Below are 16,873 nucleotides of genomic sequence, written 5' to 3' on the forward strand. Positions count from 1 at the left end.
AGAGAGAATAAATAAGACAGCCCAATATTTTTAAAAATTGTTATTCTTTTTCCCCGCATATTTAGCATATTTCGCAGCTTTCCGCATTTTTCGCAATTTCACAGAAAAACCCTGCATGTTTAATCGCATAATCAAGGAATTTAGCCCGCATAATCAAGGATTTTAGCCCGCATGATCAAGGAATTTAGCCCGCATGATCAAGGAATTTAGCCCGCATAATCAAGGATTTTTGCCCGCGTTTTTCTGGAGAGTCTAGCTTACAGCTTAGGGCAGCGGTTCCCAACCTTTTTCAACTCAGGGCCCACTTAAGTAAAACATTTTTTTTCGTGGCCCACATTCAACCATAAACAATACGGAGGCTAAATAAAGTACTTTTTATGTTAATTAGAAAAGGAGCTGGCCATCCCGGGCCGCCATTTGCCCATCCCTGCTTTAGAGGATGCAAATGGCCTAGAATCCTAGATAATGGGAAGGCTGTGTCTTGCAAATATTTAAATAAAGAGGATGTTTCCTTTTTGTCATAGTACCTAATTTACTAAATGCTTTTCAAAATGTTCTCTTCTACCTGCATTTTACTTCTAGCTTCTTTAGATGAAGGTGTTTTTATAATGAGGTGCTAGTCTTTAAAATCCTCAGATAATAGAAATATTGTATTTTGGGTCCGAGGTGTTCTTTTGAAAATGTTGTATGAGAAACATAGACTGCTTGCAGAAGTAAACATGCATTATGGGATCTTTAACAAGCCTTTTGAGGCAGATGTTGATTGGTTAGAGTCAAACACTGTTGTGCTTGTCCTATGAGCATGTCTTATTGTGTAGTCCCACTTCCCATCAAGCCTGCAGCTCCAAGTCTTTATTAAGTCCATCGGTGTGTTAACTTGACAGCACTTTGAAGAAAATGGAGACAACTATCTTCGGTAACTACATGACCTTGTCGAAACTGACTAACACAACAGCTTCTGCTCACTCTTTTCCTGCCTCTTTGTTCCATGATATATGGAATTCACTTTTGAGAACTTGAGAATAAATTATTAATAAATAATATAACTACGTCTCATTCCAGTGACGAAGACAGGTTCTTCTTCCTGTCTTACCTGTCCGCCATCAAAATAAAATACTCGCCAGCCTTCTTGCTTTGATCTCTTACAGCTGAGCTGTAATGGCTCCAGAGAACCTGTCATTAACACAGCAGTGTTTCCCCTAGGTTTACTGCTTTGGGGGGTGCTGCCTGAGCGCGGGGGGGATTATTGTTATTGATTAATGCATCAGTGTTTCTTAGGGTCAAAAACACTAAACTCACAACTTAAAATGAAAGTGTTTAGTTTATTTAAGAGCACATGTTCAATGTGAAAAGTGACAGTAGATATAGATTAGTTGCAATTTGGTGCTATGTGTTTTTTTAAACACCTTGAATTTCAGGGGGGGCGCGGGGCTCCGTTGACGGGGCGCAGCACCCCTCCAAGACAATGGTAGGGGAAACACTGCACAGCGTGAGGTCTTCTCTTCTCCTTTATTATAGAGTTATCAAAACAGGAAGTCGCCTTTTTAAATATCGTCTTTTGAAGTTTAGAAGTGACTTTGTTCTGTCTTGCTCAGGCCAGTGTCCAGAAGCTGCTAGCAGAGGGGGGGCAGCTGAACAGCCCTGTGGTTCCCGCAGTGGACAGTGAGACGAGTCTGTCTGAAGAGGATCCACACTGTGTTGTTTACAGGTGAAAACACAATATGAACGGACATAAAACTAAAATATGTTTTCTGTATCGGATGTCATTTGTCTACACTCTGTATGTTGCTGCCTTGTAATGCATTTAAAACTATTCTTTTACATTTTCAAACATTTTGCATGCAATTTAAGTCCAGATGTACGATATGAACAGCTTAACATTGTATATAATCACATCAAACAACTACAATAATGTTGTATTTGTAATTATTAATAGCTATAACAGCAATTCTAGCAGCAATGGTACCTCGGAAACAGTCTGACGGAACACACAAGCATTTTATCAGTGACCAAATTTCCTTTTTTTTTGTTTTCAGTTTTCCATCTCTTGTTATATTAAGATATGCTTATACAATAAGTAGTAAGACTAATTCAATAAAAATGATACTGTATGTATCTTGAGTCCTAAAAAAATGGACACATTTCCAGTTTCCTTTATCGCAATATCTATTGACAATTATTGGAAAAATCCAATCAGTTAAAGTAATCTTTAACTTTGTTTATTTTATGTTTTGGAGAAAGAGAGCTCACTCCCCGGAGCAGAGATATTATTTCCCATTGCAGGAGAGCAGCTCAGGAAAACGTCCATTTGTTACAGCTGCTAACTGAGGGATTGCAGACTGTGCCTGGCAAAAAAGTCTCAGCATCAGGGAGTGAGCTCCTGAGACTCAAAAGCAGGAAGCAAGGGATGCTTCTCTATACAACCAAAATGAACAAGACCGTGAGCCATTTCTTTGAGCTTGTTTGAAGAAAAAAAGTCCTGTTGTGTTAATAGAAGGAAGCCAAATTAAAAGCTCATTAGTTGCTAAATAAATGGAGTAATATTGAGCAACCATTAATTACCACCTATTTGTGTGGCTATTAAAACTGAGTGTACAATAACTTGTACATCAGTGACATTTGCTCATTTGCTTCTTATATGTAAGTTGACAGATCGCATTATTTGTAAAAGAAGATGAAAGGACAGTAAGGGAAAGGACACAATCAACCAAATGCTATAAAATAGGTTTTGTTTCCTTATCTTTTGAACCACTGCAAACCAGATCTATAACATTCTTATGCCAAGTACTTGGTTTGGGCATTGCTTCAAACGTCATCAATGATGCAATCAATTTTGGACCCACATAATATAGGCGCACACTACAAAGCTCCGGGATCCCACTCAGTCTAAACGGCCTCTTCTCTTTATTGAGTTGACAAGACCTGACACATTACATTTGGCAGTGGAACTACACTGCTTCTCTTTGCCTGAAGTTCACCTCCAGCACTTTGTAACATAATGTGGGCTGTGAGCTATCACTGTGCATCCTGCTGCTAAAACAAATTGGTGTTGAATGCCTCATTAGACAACAAATATTTGACACTGTTAAGGTAGCAATGCACTCTGCCTTTTGCATCATACAGACAAAACCTCTCAGCAACTATTCATGTAAAAGTTTAAAAGGAACGTTTTAAAACGTCCTTTGACTTCTTCACCTTTAGTTGTATTGGTCACTAGAGACAACACTATGTGGCCACTGTCTCTCTCAAACTCAAACTTCTTCTCCCTCTCTACTCCCCCCCTCTCCCACAGAGACTGGATCCAGGCTCTTTCTGCCTACGCCACCTCCAGCTTCTTGCGGGCAGCGGAGCTCGGGGCAGAGATGAGGGAGCCGTGGGTGGTAGCGAACGCAGCCGTTTACCTGTGGAACTACAGCAGCCACTTGTTGGCAGCTGGGGAATACCGTCGCCTGCTTCCCACCTTCCATACCTTGGTGGCCATTCTCCAGAAGACAGAGTTCACCAGGTAGGCTGCGTAGGCTACCGCATTCCAAATTGTAATAAGAAAAAGAAGAATGAAAGTAAAAAGGAAGCTCAGGCACTACATGTAGCTATAATATCCTGAACTTTATTGATACATCATAATCCTGCAAGTAATCCTTGTTTTTTCTTAACTGTAAGGGAATACAGTTACTTACTTTTGGTATTCTGATTATGTAATCCCATTACATGTAATCTGTTACTCCCCAAGCCAGATAGAGATTTACCAAATAGTTCAAAGCTGTGAATCTTAATTCATAACGTTGACATTTGAATTTCTAAATCAACATTTTTAATGCTTCAGCCTTTTTTTAGTTGCATTTCTAACAACTGTATGCAGCATCTTTGTCTTTATTATGGTCCCATCAGCACCAGCATGAGCATTAGCCATTCATCCTGCGGTCCACACAAACAGTGGAACACATGCAAACATTTATTGTACATACACACAGACACAGTTTAATCATAATTTCTGAATTGAAGACATTGTTTTAACAACATTTTGAACCAATGTTAAGTATTTTTTTTAAACAGTGCAAAGGCAATGAATTCCAACTGACCATGGTTTTCTACACTACTATTTTCTGATACATTTTTGTTTGGATAACTACGTTTCACTTAGTTACGCATCATTCCGGTAGTCTACCATGGCTGTAAATCAGTGAAAAACATATAATCAACGCAGTTCATTGTGGATGTGTTTCAGAGGATTTATGTGAGCAACCCTTAATAAAATAGGGGGGAGTAGGTTTGATATCCCAACAAGCCCTTATGTCCTGTATCCATGCCATTAAGTACATGTATATAATCAAATAGGCCATTTATTATTATGAATCACTGTATTTAAATTGAATTAGATGTTGTTCCTAAAGAAAGTGTAGTGTGATGGTTTCACATAATATGATAACAGACTAGATCACTCAGTTGTTTTTCTTAAACAGTTCTGTAACAGAATATCCCAGATGACACATTGCTGCTTTTAGACTGATGATATTTTTGAAATTAAGTTTAGAAAAGTTTTCATCAGCCCATTAATCATTTACTCAGCCCTCAGAGGACTTCCAGGCAAACATAGTTCTGATTCAGGATTTCAGCTGATACAGCATTATGCACACTTGTCCTTAGAAAATCCTTTTAGGCACGGTCAAAGTCAACTTTAAATGTATTTGCCAGGGCACTGAGCTTACTCAGACATTTAAGCTCTGCTCTTATTTCTAGCTATAAAAAGAAGCAGCGAATGCTCAGGAAAGCACACCAAACTATCCTTGAGCATAGAACTAATGATGTGAATGTTTGGACTCTGTGATATTCTCGTGTAGTGATGTTGCCAAGGAAATATACATTTTGCCGTCCAAATCTGTGGTGAGGGTTTTCACTTTCAGGAAGTGCTTAAAAATAAAAACAAAGATGTCTAATGTTTGTTTTCCTTCAAGGACAACTTTCAGTCCCTGTTTTCTTTCAGATAATGTCAGTTTGGAGTATTCTTTGTTTTGTATATCTCAGGAATGGTGCTCTATTTGTGCTGCTGTGTGATGCCGTAGCCCGGGGACTGATTCAGCCTCTGTGCGGACCTGACAGCATCGAGCCAGCCCCGCCGGCAGACAGGAGCAAAAACAGACCTGAGAAAGGGATGGAGAAGGCTGCCAGCGGCCAGGGGGTCTTCTTAGACCCTGTTGCCCTTCAGGATGTTCGCAAGGCATTAGAGGTATGTCAGTTTGTGTGGAAGTGGTATGTGGGCAATGAACTCCTGTGTGGCTATACAAATCCTTTATTCATCCCACAGCAGACACATTTATATTGTTGTAGCTAAGGACAGAGCACATCAAAACAAGATGAAGCCGTAGTCCAACTGTAAGAGCCATTTAGGCTTATTATAACTGATGGTAAATGTTTATGTTTGCAAGAAAGTTGTATACTATTTGAATTCAATTTATATGATTTTATTGATCACGAGTTACAATAATACTGTTTTTGTATAGTTTTATATTTTATCCAAGTTTTTTGGATTGCACAAGGGTTTAGTATTATTTTTTACGACCTAGTTTCATGTCAGAAAGCAGATGAGTGCCAGGTCGAGAGGGTTTAGAATGTCAGACAGTCTAGAGTACTTTTTATTTATTCATTATATCAAGTAGGGCTGCACGATATAAAAAAAAATGACATTGCGATATTTTTTTTCCCCTGCGATATATATTGCGTTTTTTTTAACTATATTTAACCGGATGGATCTTAACTGGTTGACTCATCATACCTTAAGTCATGATCTAACATGTCATGATAATGCATGTTGCATACCCTCAAATAACGAGATTCATCTGTGAATGAAGAAGAGAAGAACCTTTTTGTATCCAAAATAGTTCCAGATGGCAGATGTTGCTTTTCTTTTTGGAAGTAAATCTTCATTCTCGCCGGTATTGTCCTCCTGTACCTCGGTCATTTTTTACTGGTGTTTTGATGGTCTGCAAACTAGCGGGGCGGGGCCTGCTGTGATCTGATCAAGAATGATTGGTGATTGGTGGCTTGCTGTTCATGCAGCGCCTGCATGTCACTCACTCAAGTACCCCTGGCATGAGAGCCGCGCAAGTTTTCCTTTTGTAGCAAGCAGCAAAATAATTGTAACATGACGTGTTTGAGTTAATGTACCTACTTAATATCGCACGTCCTAAAAAAGAAAATTGAAAAAAATGAAGGAAAAAAAAAAGATTATTATAAAGAATTAATAAAATCGCGCGTCCCTGCGATGTGAATATCGCGCATGCGCATATCGCGGTTATCGCCATGACACGATATATATCGTTCAGCCCTAATATCCAGTTAAAGTTTCTCTAATTTAGTGGTGGACCGCTAAATGGAATTTACATGTATAAAACCCTCAAGATGTACCTGTGACTGAATGGTCTTCATTAAAGGTATCTTGACACTTTAAAAAACGTGAGTCATAGCTTGAAATCGCCTTGTCTACTAAGTGGCCTTGGAACTATGTATCTTTGATAATTGGCCACTACACTAACATTAAAAAAACTCCAAGACCTTTTCTTCCAATCTACAATGAAAAACACAACCCAGACACTAATCATCTTCTCATCCCAGCGTTTCAGCTGCTGCCACCCGGCTGCAGAGTGAAAGTCCCCATTCCCAGGAAAAACAATTACAAGAAATCCTTTTTTCCATCAGCTGTGACCATTCTCAATAAGACCCTGTTTGAATAAGCCTCCCCTCAATCTCCCTCTACACACACACACACACATGCATACACTCACACACACCTCATCTCAACCCTAAGCCCCCTTTCCAAGCATCAAGAAAGCTTCTTAGACATTCTGCAACCAAACCATGACCGCAACATCACTCATTTTATGTATAATATTTATGTATTGTTAATACTGCTGAGTATCGTGCTCTGTTTGGGATACTTCAATTGAGATTGCTAAGGGTGGGACATCTATAAGCGGTTCAGATCAGACTGGGCTCTAGTTTTGGACAAAGGCTAAAAAAAAATACATTTTTGAACATTAAAGTGACATGTCACAGTGGAGGCAGGAAATACAAACATGCACCTGAAAAGGAACATAATATGTCCTCTTTATCAAACAAATAAATAAAAAGCAAGAGCACACATCCAAGGTAGAAAAAAAACATAAACATAAGAAGCATCATTAAAAAATCAAGTTAACATATAAATATAGAGATATATCAGAGAATAAAAGTATATACTGTATATTGCACAGTGTAATTTTACAACAAGAACAAATAATGTATATATGTAATAGGTATCATTTAGCGCTTTTACAAATAAGGATTGCATACAATTATGTCATTCCTAATATTTGTTTTAAATCAAACCAAATTTGGATAAGATAAGATAAAACTAGGCGTCATAGCGGCAACAGCAATAGGAGTGAGACACAGGATAAGTAGCTGTATTTACTATTACATATATAGAGATATGGGCGAGCATAATTATGAACCTGAATGAATATATAAACATGTCAATACAAACTTCCTTTGTCACATTCATTTGCATAAAAGCTGCACACATCAATAACCATAAGCATCAAAATGTCCTCTCTTTCCATATGTTTATTTCCCACATCAAAATTTATTTGCAAAGCAGTTCATTACGTTACATGACAATTTGCATAAATATGAAAAGAAAAGTCTTAAAACGCAGATAACTAGTTTCAGATATCTGGTAAGACTCCAGTGGTCACTAATTATGTCCAAAACTTCTGTAAAAGATAGGAAATAATCAATTCTGGAGATCAACTGATGAGGTTCAGAGCGTTGTAGAATATCCAATTTTAATGTAATTGAAAACTGGGAAACACGTTGTTCTGGAAGCTGCATGCAAATCACAAAGAAAAGTAAATGTGTTGAGATGGAAGTTTGTAGATTGCCTCTATTTGTTGAAGCACACATGACTGACCCTCGGCCAAATCCCTCTGGTACTGATTGTGGTGACTTACAGTAAGCTGCTTTTTTTTCCCTTTCTGATCTTTCTACTTTGAAAACAATGTATGAATTTCCAGCATTCAAGGCATACGAATCAATCATAATCTCTGAAAGGAGTGTTTCCATAATCTCTGAATGGAGTTTGCTGAATTTTCTGCGAGACATGTTCAGAAATTCTAATTGTAATCTTCTCTACAGATACACTTTAAAGGTTTCAAACTCTTACATTTTCTTTTATTCAAACTAAAGTTTAAACCACCTTACAACCTTGCAAACAAAAATGTATCATACAGACACTGACCTATTTTTATAAAATAATTGGGAAGCTTTGGACATTATTTTGGAGATTTTTAATTTAACGTCATCTGACCTCGATTAAAATGTGCCAAAAAGTGACCTTCTCATACATCCATTCCAAGGGATGTTCTGTAATGCAGCACTTTGATGTATTGTTATGCAAAAAACGTCATTGGGTTCGCCAAAACAGGACAATAATGAAAAGTCAATTTTATAGGGTTCTTACACAAACATTGCATACAGTGACACATTTTAATCAGTTTTTAAAGCAACTTAATGTAAGAATTGCTGGCTTTCTTAGCTTCAGTTTTAAGCATAGCATTGGTGCCGCTCCCCTGTCGCCAGGATTCACCCCAGGACTGGAAACCTTCCCATTGCAGCGTTGCCCAGCTTATAGAAGTTTAAAGGTCCCATCTCTTGACCATTTCTACTGATCATAATTCCATTGTTGAGGTCTACTAGAATAGATTTACATTGTTCAATGTTCCAAAATCACATTGGTTTCTCATACAGCATCTCTGTATAGTATGTGTATTCACTCTCTGTCCTACACCCCTTGTTGGAGCTCCTGCCCACCCCCTCCCTATGAGCCCACTGTGCTCTGATTGGTCAGCTTGCCCACTCTGTTCTGATTAGTCATCCACCGTGACAGCTGAACATCAGTGTTTAAGTTTTACAATGGCGTTAGCAACCAGAAAATGACACCAGTAATGACAAACTGCTGCATGGGGTCTGGGTGCCGTGTTGGCGGGACGTTGCGGGGCTCGCTGCTCCACCCTTTGAGGCTCGAGGAGCGGACAGTGAGCTGGATTACTGGTGTTGTTTCCTGGTTGCTGCAGGGGATCGGAGCTCCGCCGCTGTGAAAAGGTGTGTGTGTGTGTGTGTGTGTGTGTGTGTGTGTGTGTGTGTGTGTGTGTGTGTGTGTGTGTGTGTGTGTGTGTGTGTGTGTGTGTGTGTGTGTGTGTGTGTGTGGACTTGACGTGACATCAACCTGCCCCAGAAGAAAAAAAAATGGGAAAAGAAAATTCTCCAACGGGGTGTTCCGGGGCAGCATAGACAGGTCTTTTCTGTGTTAGAGTTTTACTCGCTACAGGGTGTACTTTGAGGGTTTGTGACTCTGCAGACCGTTTACATGCAAAAAAAGCTACATAACACACAAGGGGACGGTAATAACCGGAAAAGCATGTCATTGGACCTTTTTAAAGAGAACTGGATACAGCATTGGAGACAGAGCCCCGTTCAATTGTTGTATAGCCTTATGCTGCGTTCACACCGGACGCGATGCGAATATTTGCTTCGCTCTAATCGCTCGAGTTTCACCGCGGCTGCCAGCTGTGGTTACTAGCATTACTCAAACAAGACGCGCTGGCTCGGGAGCTACAACTACAACAAAATGAACATATTTTACCGTGATTAAATTGTAATACACGTTTCTAAATTATCCCGAAGTAACAACATACTGATACCGGTTAGTAAAAACCATGAATTAATGCTTGACAAGTCTGCAGACAGACGGCAGGCAAAAAACCTTTTAAAATGCTTGTTTTCTGAATGGAGATTGGGTTTGTACTTGTTTAAGCTAACAGCTAACGGCTGATGTTTTCTGGTTGAACGTCAGTGACGGCAGGCTGAGATCCTCACCGCTGAGTGGCTTCCGCGAGAGCGCGTCACATGAATTTGACGCTGAGTTGAAAAAATTTGACTCTCGCGTTTGATGCGGCACTGTTCAATCGCGTGATTCGCGCCGCGTCCACCGCTTCATGCTCGCCGTCGGAGCGAATTTGCGTCTGTCCGCGATTCTGCATTGACTTTACATGTAATCGCGCCTCCCCCAAACATCGCATCGCGTCCGGTGTGAACGCAGCATTATGCACTTTTTGTGGGATATTGAACCACATGCAATTAAATTGAGAACAGTGGTACCATTCACACTTTTGTTAATTCAGTATCGAAACATTTTTTTAAGGTGTTCATTAGGGTCTGAGACCAGAGGTCGGCGAAGACCCTATTGTAATCGCTCGCAAAGCGAGCGACAACCCTGCCAAACACACACAAAACAGGGACAACGACCGGCAAAAGCACAGAAAAAGCCTCCGAAATCATGACGGCAGATAGCCCGCGCGCACGTCACTACAACTTGCATGATTTATATCCATTGGATACATTTAATTTAATTGGTTAGACAACCATGCGAAACACACACAAAACAGGAAAAACGACGGGCAAAAGCACAGAAAAAGGGTCCTCACAACCACTACATAATTGATATCGATAGGAATATTAGGGTCTGAGACCAGAGGTCGGCGAAGATCCTATTGTAATCTAATCCTAACTCATGACAGTATGTAGCCCGCGTGAGACATGGGCACATCATATGCCGTTGCCACGGAAACGCCGTATCCCTCGCCATTAAACACAACATGGTCGCAACTCAAAGGAAAATCGTCCAAACGGCACCAGACTTCAGATGATGGTTAATGGCCCGGACCTCAACATGTCTATGTGCCACTTGTGAGTTTTCCTTACAAGCTGTTGCCATGACAACGCATCCCTCGATCTTAAACAAGACATTGCTATAACTCCTATGAAAATGGTCAAAACATGTGTGCTAACAGTCCAGCCCTTATTAAGACATCATACGTTGAATTTTTGAGATTTTGTCAAATGCCGTTGCCATGGCAACACAATGCTCGCCATGAAACACAGTTTTCTCATAACTCCAGTGAACATGCTCCAAACGGCCCAAAACTTCACATCTTTGATAACGATGTAGACCTCAAGTCATCTAAGCCTATTATGGGGTGTCATCAAATGTCGTTGCTATGGCGACAGATCACTCTCCATCAAACACGATTATGTTACTGCTTTACCTCCTATGTACATTGTCCGATCGGCTTGAAACTTCCCACATTTGCTCATGGCCGAGTCCGGAAAACATCTGCTCCTAGCTTTAATTTCATATCTGATCATTTTAAGTTGCTTCAAAAGCTACATGGCTTTCCATTAAGCTTTATACCTCCTTTACATGATATCATTATAGAGCATCACTGGTGAGAAGTTGGAGCACTTATATTGTTATCCTGTTCACCCTTTGACATACATTACTCATCCAACCATGCCTGCACACACATACAGTACACACACACTCACATGAAGCTTTAATGACTGCTTGTCTTTGTGCCACTGAAGTTTAATGTGTCTGTTCTCTGAATGTGCTGCAGCTTTTTTCTTTTATATTCAAATGATCCACCATGAATATCAGCTCTAACTCTAGATGAAAGGCACTTTATCAGTGAATTATTAACTACATTTCATTGTGTCTGTTTCCTTTTTGAAGGAAAGATAAAAAATTATCCTTGCCAATATATTTTTTATAAATAGTCGACAGTACATCCGGGTCAGATAAAGTGTCTAACTTGAACAAAGTCTTACTGAATTTTCAGGCTTTTATTTCAGTCAGTCTGTCGAGTCTGCAGCTGACAGGCTGGGAGAGGGCCTTGGGCTAGAGAAGGTCCAGACTCTGCAAAGTTGTATAATACATATCTTGTTCTATGGTATATGATACAAACATGAACATCTTAACATCATTTAGGATTATATGTAATCCTGACAATGTTAATGTCATGTTCTTTTCACTGAGCTTTTTTAACTCTAGTAGTGTTGTAGGAATGAGTCCTTAAACCTGGAGATAACTGGAACGTGTTCGAGTTAGATGCCTGAAATTAGCTCTGTGGCTAACACAAGCTTAAAAGATTTTCAAGCTTTTTTCTAAGACATCAAATAAGTCAGAAATTACCCCACTTGTTAGTGTCCAAAGATTCTGTGTCATAAAAAGCTAGGTTTCTAACAAGTGACTAAATAAACTACTTAACATCATCACACCGGCACAAGTTCGACTTTAGCTTAACCGTGACGATGTGCAGCTATTCAACCGTGATGAAGTTTGTTTATAACCTAATGCTATAGCTTTTAACTTCTGGCCATTGCATCTACAGAACACTTCAACAATCATAAAGTAGTACAATGTGGATATTATCCTGTTTAACAAAACATGGTTAGGATCGTAAACATGTGTGGGCCCCAGATCTTATTTTCAGCATTATTCCAAAATCTGATTGAGAAATCCCATTGCTCTTTGTCAAAGGACACATTGTGACAAACTTCCGGTACCAAGTACTTCTAGCCAGTAGAATGTAAGTTCATTGATGTTTCTCTGCTCTCTCTCCTAGCTGTGTGACTATGCCCTCAGCATATCCACCTGCAATACCCCAGGGAAGACCGTCCCCATCGCAGCAAGGAAACAGGTGGTGGCCACATGGGTTCAGGTCAAGAGGCTGTTGCAGCAGAATATCGGCACAAAAGTCGACACTAAAGATGAGGTACTATTCTCAGCCCAAAACTACTGTATCCATGGTGCTTCATTTAATGTTGCTAATCCATGTTATTTTAAAGAATTGTTCGTTACATTTCAGTCGAGGATTGGGTTGCACCAGTCATTCATAAATTACATTACATTACATTGCATTTAGCTGACGCTTTTATCCAAAGCGACTTACAATAAGTGCGTTCGACCAACAAGATACAAACTAGAAGAAAACAGAATCATATAAGTACATCAGGTTTCATAGAGCCAAACATTTCAAGCTCTTCTCAACTGGCTTTAGATAAGCCAGTCCTTCATTAGTATATAAGTGCTTTTTTAGTAATTCTATTGCTCGAAGTGGAGTCGAAAAAGATGAGTTTTCAGTTTGCGCCGGAAGATGTGCAAGCTATCTGCTGTCCTGATTTCAATGGGGAGCTAAATCTATACTGAGCTACAACGTACACAGTACACCAGGGGTCGGCAACAGGCGGACCGCGGTCCGGATCCGGACCTAGACACCGACCTACACGGACCCGAATCAATACATTAATAGGGGATTTCAATTTTGACGGGGCGATTCTATTTTAACCGCCGCCGACAGGAGGCGAAAGAGACGAGCGAGCGATACAGGGAGAGAAACACAGAAGACGAGACAGCGACAGAGAGGCAGCGGCAAAGAGAAGCGGAGAGGAAAGTGAACAGGCGTGTTAGCAGCATACGGGGAGAGACATTACACATGGCGCTCTCCAAGAAGAGGAAAGTGGACAGTGAGAACAGAGCTTTTAACCCTGAGTGGACGGCCTCATTCATGTTAATCCTGCCCACTGGGAGCACAGAGTCCCATTTGTTCAGAGACCGTGGTGCTCATTAAAAGTGCCAAAACACAAAGTGTCTGGCCAAACATTCCCTCTCAAGTAAGAACTGAGGTCACAAAAAATAAGCAATCTCAGAGCCCAATATGATAAGTCGACCAGGATCAACATTAAAACTAAATATCGTTCCAGGGCAGACTAACCGAGGCTAACCAATGAGCACCTGCATGTGTATGAGAATGGCCCTGGCACCATTTCAGCCCAGATTTAAACTCCTGGCAGGACAAGCTCCAGCTCAATTCTCGCACTGAATTAAAAAAAAAAGTGAGTGAGACACCGAATATAAGAGTAACAGAAAGAGAAACTTTAAAACTGTTCAATTGTTATGATGTGTAAAGACTGATATTGTTCTATAATCGTCTGAAACAGTTAAGTCATGATGTGAAACGGTTAACAAAGAAAGAGGGAAACTCAAGCTGCTGCTACACTTTATTTTATTTATTTTATTTATCTAAAATTAAGCACTTTTAAGATGCACATATTTTCAAAAGCTATTTTATTTATTTTCTCAATTTAATTTTTAAATGCACATTACACATATCCACAGTATTTACTGTATATCTGTATAGTTCAATGTTAATTGACAATAAATATTGTTGTTTTTTTAAATTGTACTTTCTTTATTTGGCAGCCAGTTGTTGATTACATGCAGACGTTTATACAGCTGCAGGCTACTTATATATCACACTAATTAATAAAGCAACTTAGACATTTTGATGTTCCGGACCTTTGCATGGGGAGATTTTCTCTAACTGGACCTCATTGAATTTTAATTGAATACCCCTGCTGTACACCATCAACACTTAAGAAAAGTGTTAGCTTGTAAAGGCTTTAGTCCTATGCCAATCCTTTGATAGGAAACATCTGTGGCGCTGTCCCGTCGAGAGGAAATCAACTAAGTAAATCCATCTCAAGCTTAACCCTGCCTTGCCAGATGGTTTGTCATACAGAACCATCTGAGAATCGGTCATTAGAAAATGTTTGGAAAAGGGCAGGTACCTTAAAAAAAAGAAATGGCAGGTGATTGGATGAACCATCTGTAGATCAAACTTTTAATGAAGCTAGAATAATAACAATATTTACGATAAGAGCAAAAACATATTTGTCAATGAGAAAGGCCTTATTTTCTTTGAATAAATAAATACTCTCCAGTTCTGATACCATTGATGCTAATGTAGCATTTAGGCTAACCTCACATCCGCAAGAATCCGGCTACTGTTCAAGGCTAACATGACCTAAAAAAACGAGTTTATTACCCTTGTAAAAAATCTATTAAATACTTTGCTTTAGTTACATGTTTAATTTAGTACATGTATGTGTAGCTCAGATTGTAATATTATAACTTATTATAATAGTCTTATATATTACTTAGAATAGCTATGTTGAACTGTTGGTTATATATTATTCTTTTTAATTTGAGGTGTATTGCGTTCTTTTTCGGGTGCACTACTCTGGCGCCCAAGATTTATATTAATGTTATACAGATGGCCGGTATTAATGCCAACTACACCTTTTCTACAAAGAAGCCATGAAGTCCACACTCTATATGCCAAAGGACAGTTTACACTTGGCGTCCCATACACCACACTTTAAAAGTGTAAAGTTCTACAAAGCAGACATTTTATGCAAGAGCTGTTTGAAAAAAGGTGAACTGTGTTCACTTGTCAAAAGTCAGATGAATTCTTCAGGAGTTGAGTCACTGTTGTTGCAATTTTAAAAACAGCATCACAAAAAGCCGGCTTTGAAACTTTTGTATTGCACTACTGAATATGTAAAATGTAAAGGAAATGTAAGCGCTTATACAATCCTTCAGTTTTACAGACTGCTTGATTAGTCACCCTAATCCTACGACTGTTTGGTAGCCAAGTGTTCCCGGCCCTACATAAATGCCTTTAGCCTGCCTTGACTCATAACGAAATTAGTTTTTCTCCAGTCAAGAAATGCCGCGTTATTATAGAAGGGATTTATCTTTTATCTAAATAAATCATTACTCAACTAATTTCCCACACAATAGCAAGTCATGCATTATCAAAGAGGCTGTATTTGGGAAACATACAATATCATACAGCAGATCCATTTATAATTTACCAGCAAATATTAATACGTGTATGTGTGTTTTCTATCATTGAACTTGAAGGATGAGTGTTTGTTCTGCAGTTGGCTCAGTATGCTTGGTTTTTCCCTTATTTGCAGTGTGAGAATGAGGAAGTGTCCGCCATGACGCGAGTGCTGGTTGCAGTGGAGATGCTCCAGTGCAACAGGAACCCGAGGCATATGGAGTTCTCTGTTCCCAGCCTCTCCACAGTATGCGCTTCTTCTCTCGTCATGTTTTCCTACAGTAGCTGTTGCCCAGATGGTAGCAGTAACAGATGCCAATACGGCCCCTTAGCCCTCAGACCCTGTCTTAATCTCATCATGTGTCAATATCTTCTAAATAATGTCGCTGCCTTGATCATTATGCTTTGAGAATCCTCCTCTCTAACACTCTGTGCCCTTTATCTTTTCCCACACCTGTGTGTTTTCTCTCTTTGGTAAGATTCCAAACCAACCCCTGCACCCCCCCACTCCGTTAAAAACTGCCTGTAGTCTCCCTCTCAGCTGAACGAGGCTCCATCTTCAAGGTGGAGGCTGTATAAAGTTACTCCCCTCTCCACCGCAGAATCTTTCATGCAAACAAGCAGACGGAGTTGAAGTGGGAGCAGGTGTAAGATTCAAATTGTGCATGTCAATCAATCAATCAATGTTTATTTATATAGCCCAATATCACAAATGTTACATTTGTCTCAGTGGACTTCACAGTTTGTACAGAATATCAGTATGACAATACGACACCCTCTGTCCTTAGACCCTCACATCGTACAAGGAAAAACTTCCAGAGAAAACCCACAGTTTAAAGGGAAAAATGGGAGAAACCTCAGGGAGAGCAACAGAGGAGGGATCCCTCTCCCAGGACGGACAGACGTGCAATAGATGCCGTGTGTAAATTGAAAAGATAATACATTTGCAACATAGATAGTCCAAATGTTTGGAAATGCATGTGTGTATAATAGGAAGATGAATCCACGAGTATATCCATCCAGGACTTATGATCCAGGACCACAGCCACGACTCAAGATCCAGGACTCGCAATCCATGACACAGGACCGCAGGATCATCCATGACTCCGGATCCCGGCGTATATAGACACCAAAAAGAAAGACATTTGGGGAAGCTGGGTTAATCGGAACATGAGAGTACACAGGTATAGACAGAGAGAAGGAAGAAGTAAGATGTCCCCCGACAAACTAAGCCTATATCAGCAAAACTAAGGGCTGAATCTAATCAGCCCTAACTATAAGCTTTATCAAAAAGGAAGGTCTTAAGCGCACTC

At 39.8% G+C, this 16,873-nt stretch overlaps 1 protein-coding gene across 1 annotated transcript in view; it reads left to right on the plus strand.

The window, feature by feature from the left end:
- The window catches only part of LOC104952668 (protein CFAP46-like), a gene marked incomplete at its 3' end in the record, with an annotated part of 55,492 nt that extends 39,651 nt beyond the window's left edge, over positions 1 to 15,841 (plus strand). Inside the window, exons 17-21 of the mRNA XM_010779525.1 lie at positions 1,596 to 1,708; positions 3,293 to 3,505; positions 5,023 to 5,224; positions 12,498 to 12,647; positions 15,697 to 15,841. Of these exons, the coding sequence (XP_010777827.1) occupies positions 1,596 to 1,708; positions 3,293 to 3,505; positions 5,023 to 5,224; positions 12,498 to 12,647; positions 15,697 to 15,841 (823 nt within the window). The remainder of the gene's footprint in view (positions 1 to 1,595; positions 1,709 to 3,292; positions 3,506 to 5,022; positions 5,225 to 12,497; positions 12,648 to 15,696) is intronic.
- Between the last annotated feature and the right edge of the window lie 1,032 nt (positions 15,842 to 16,873).

Source organism: Notothenia coriiceps, unplaced genomic scaffold (assembly GCF_000735185.1).
Source record: "Notothenia coriiceps isolate Sejong01 unplaced genomic scaffold, NC01 NC01_scaffold00020313, whole genome shotgun sequence".
Taxonomy (NCBI): Eukaryota; Metazoa; Chordata; class Actinopteri; order Perciformes; family Nototheniidae; genus Notothenia; species Notothenia coriiceps.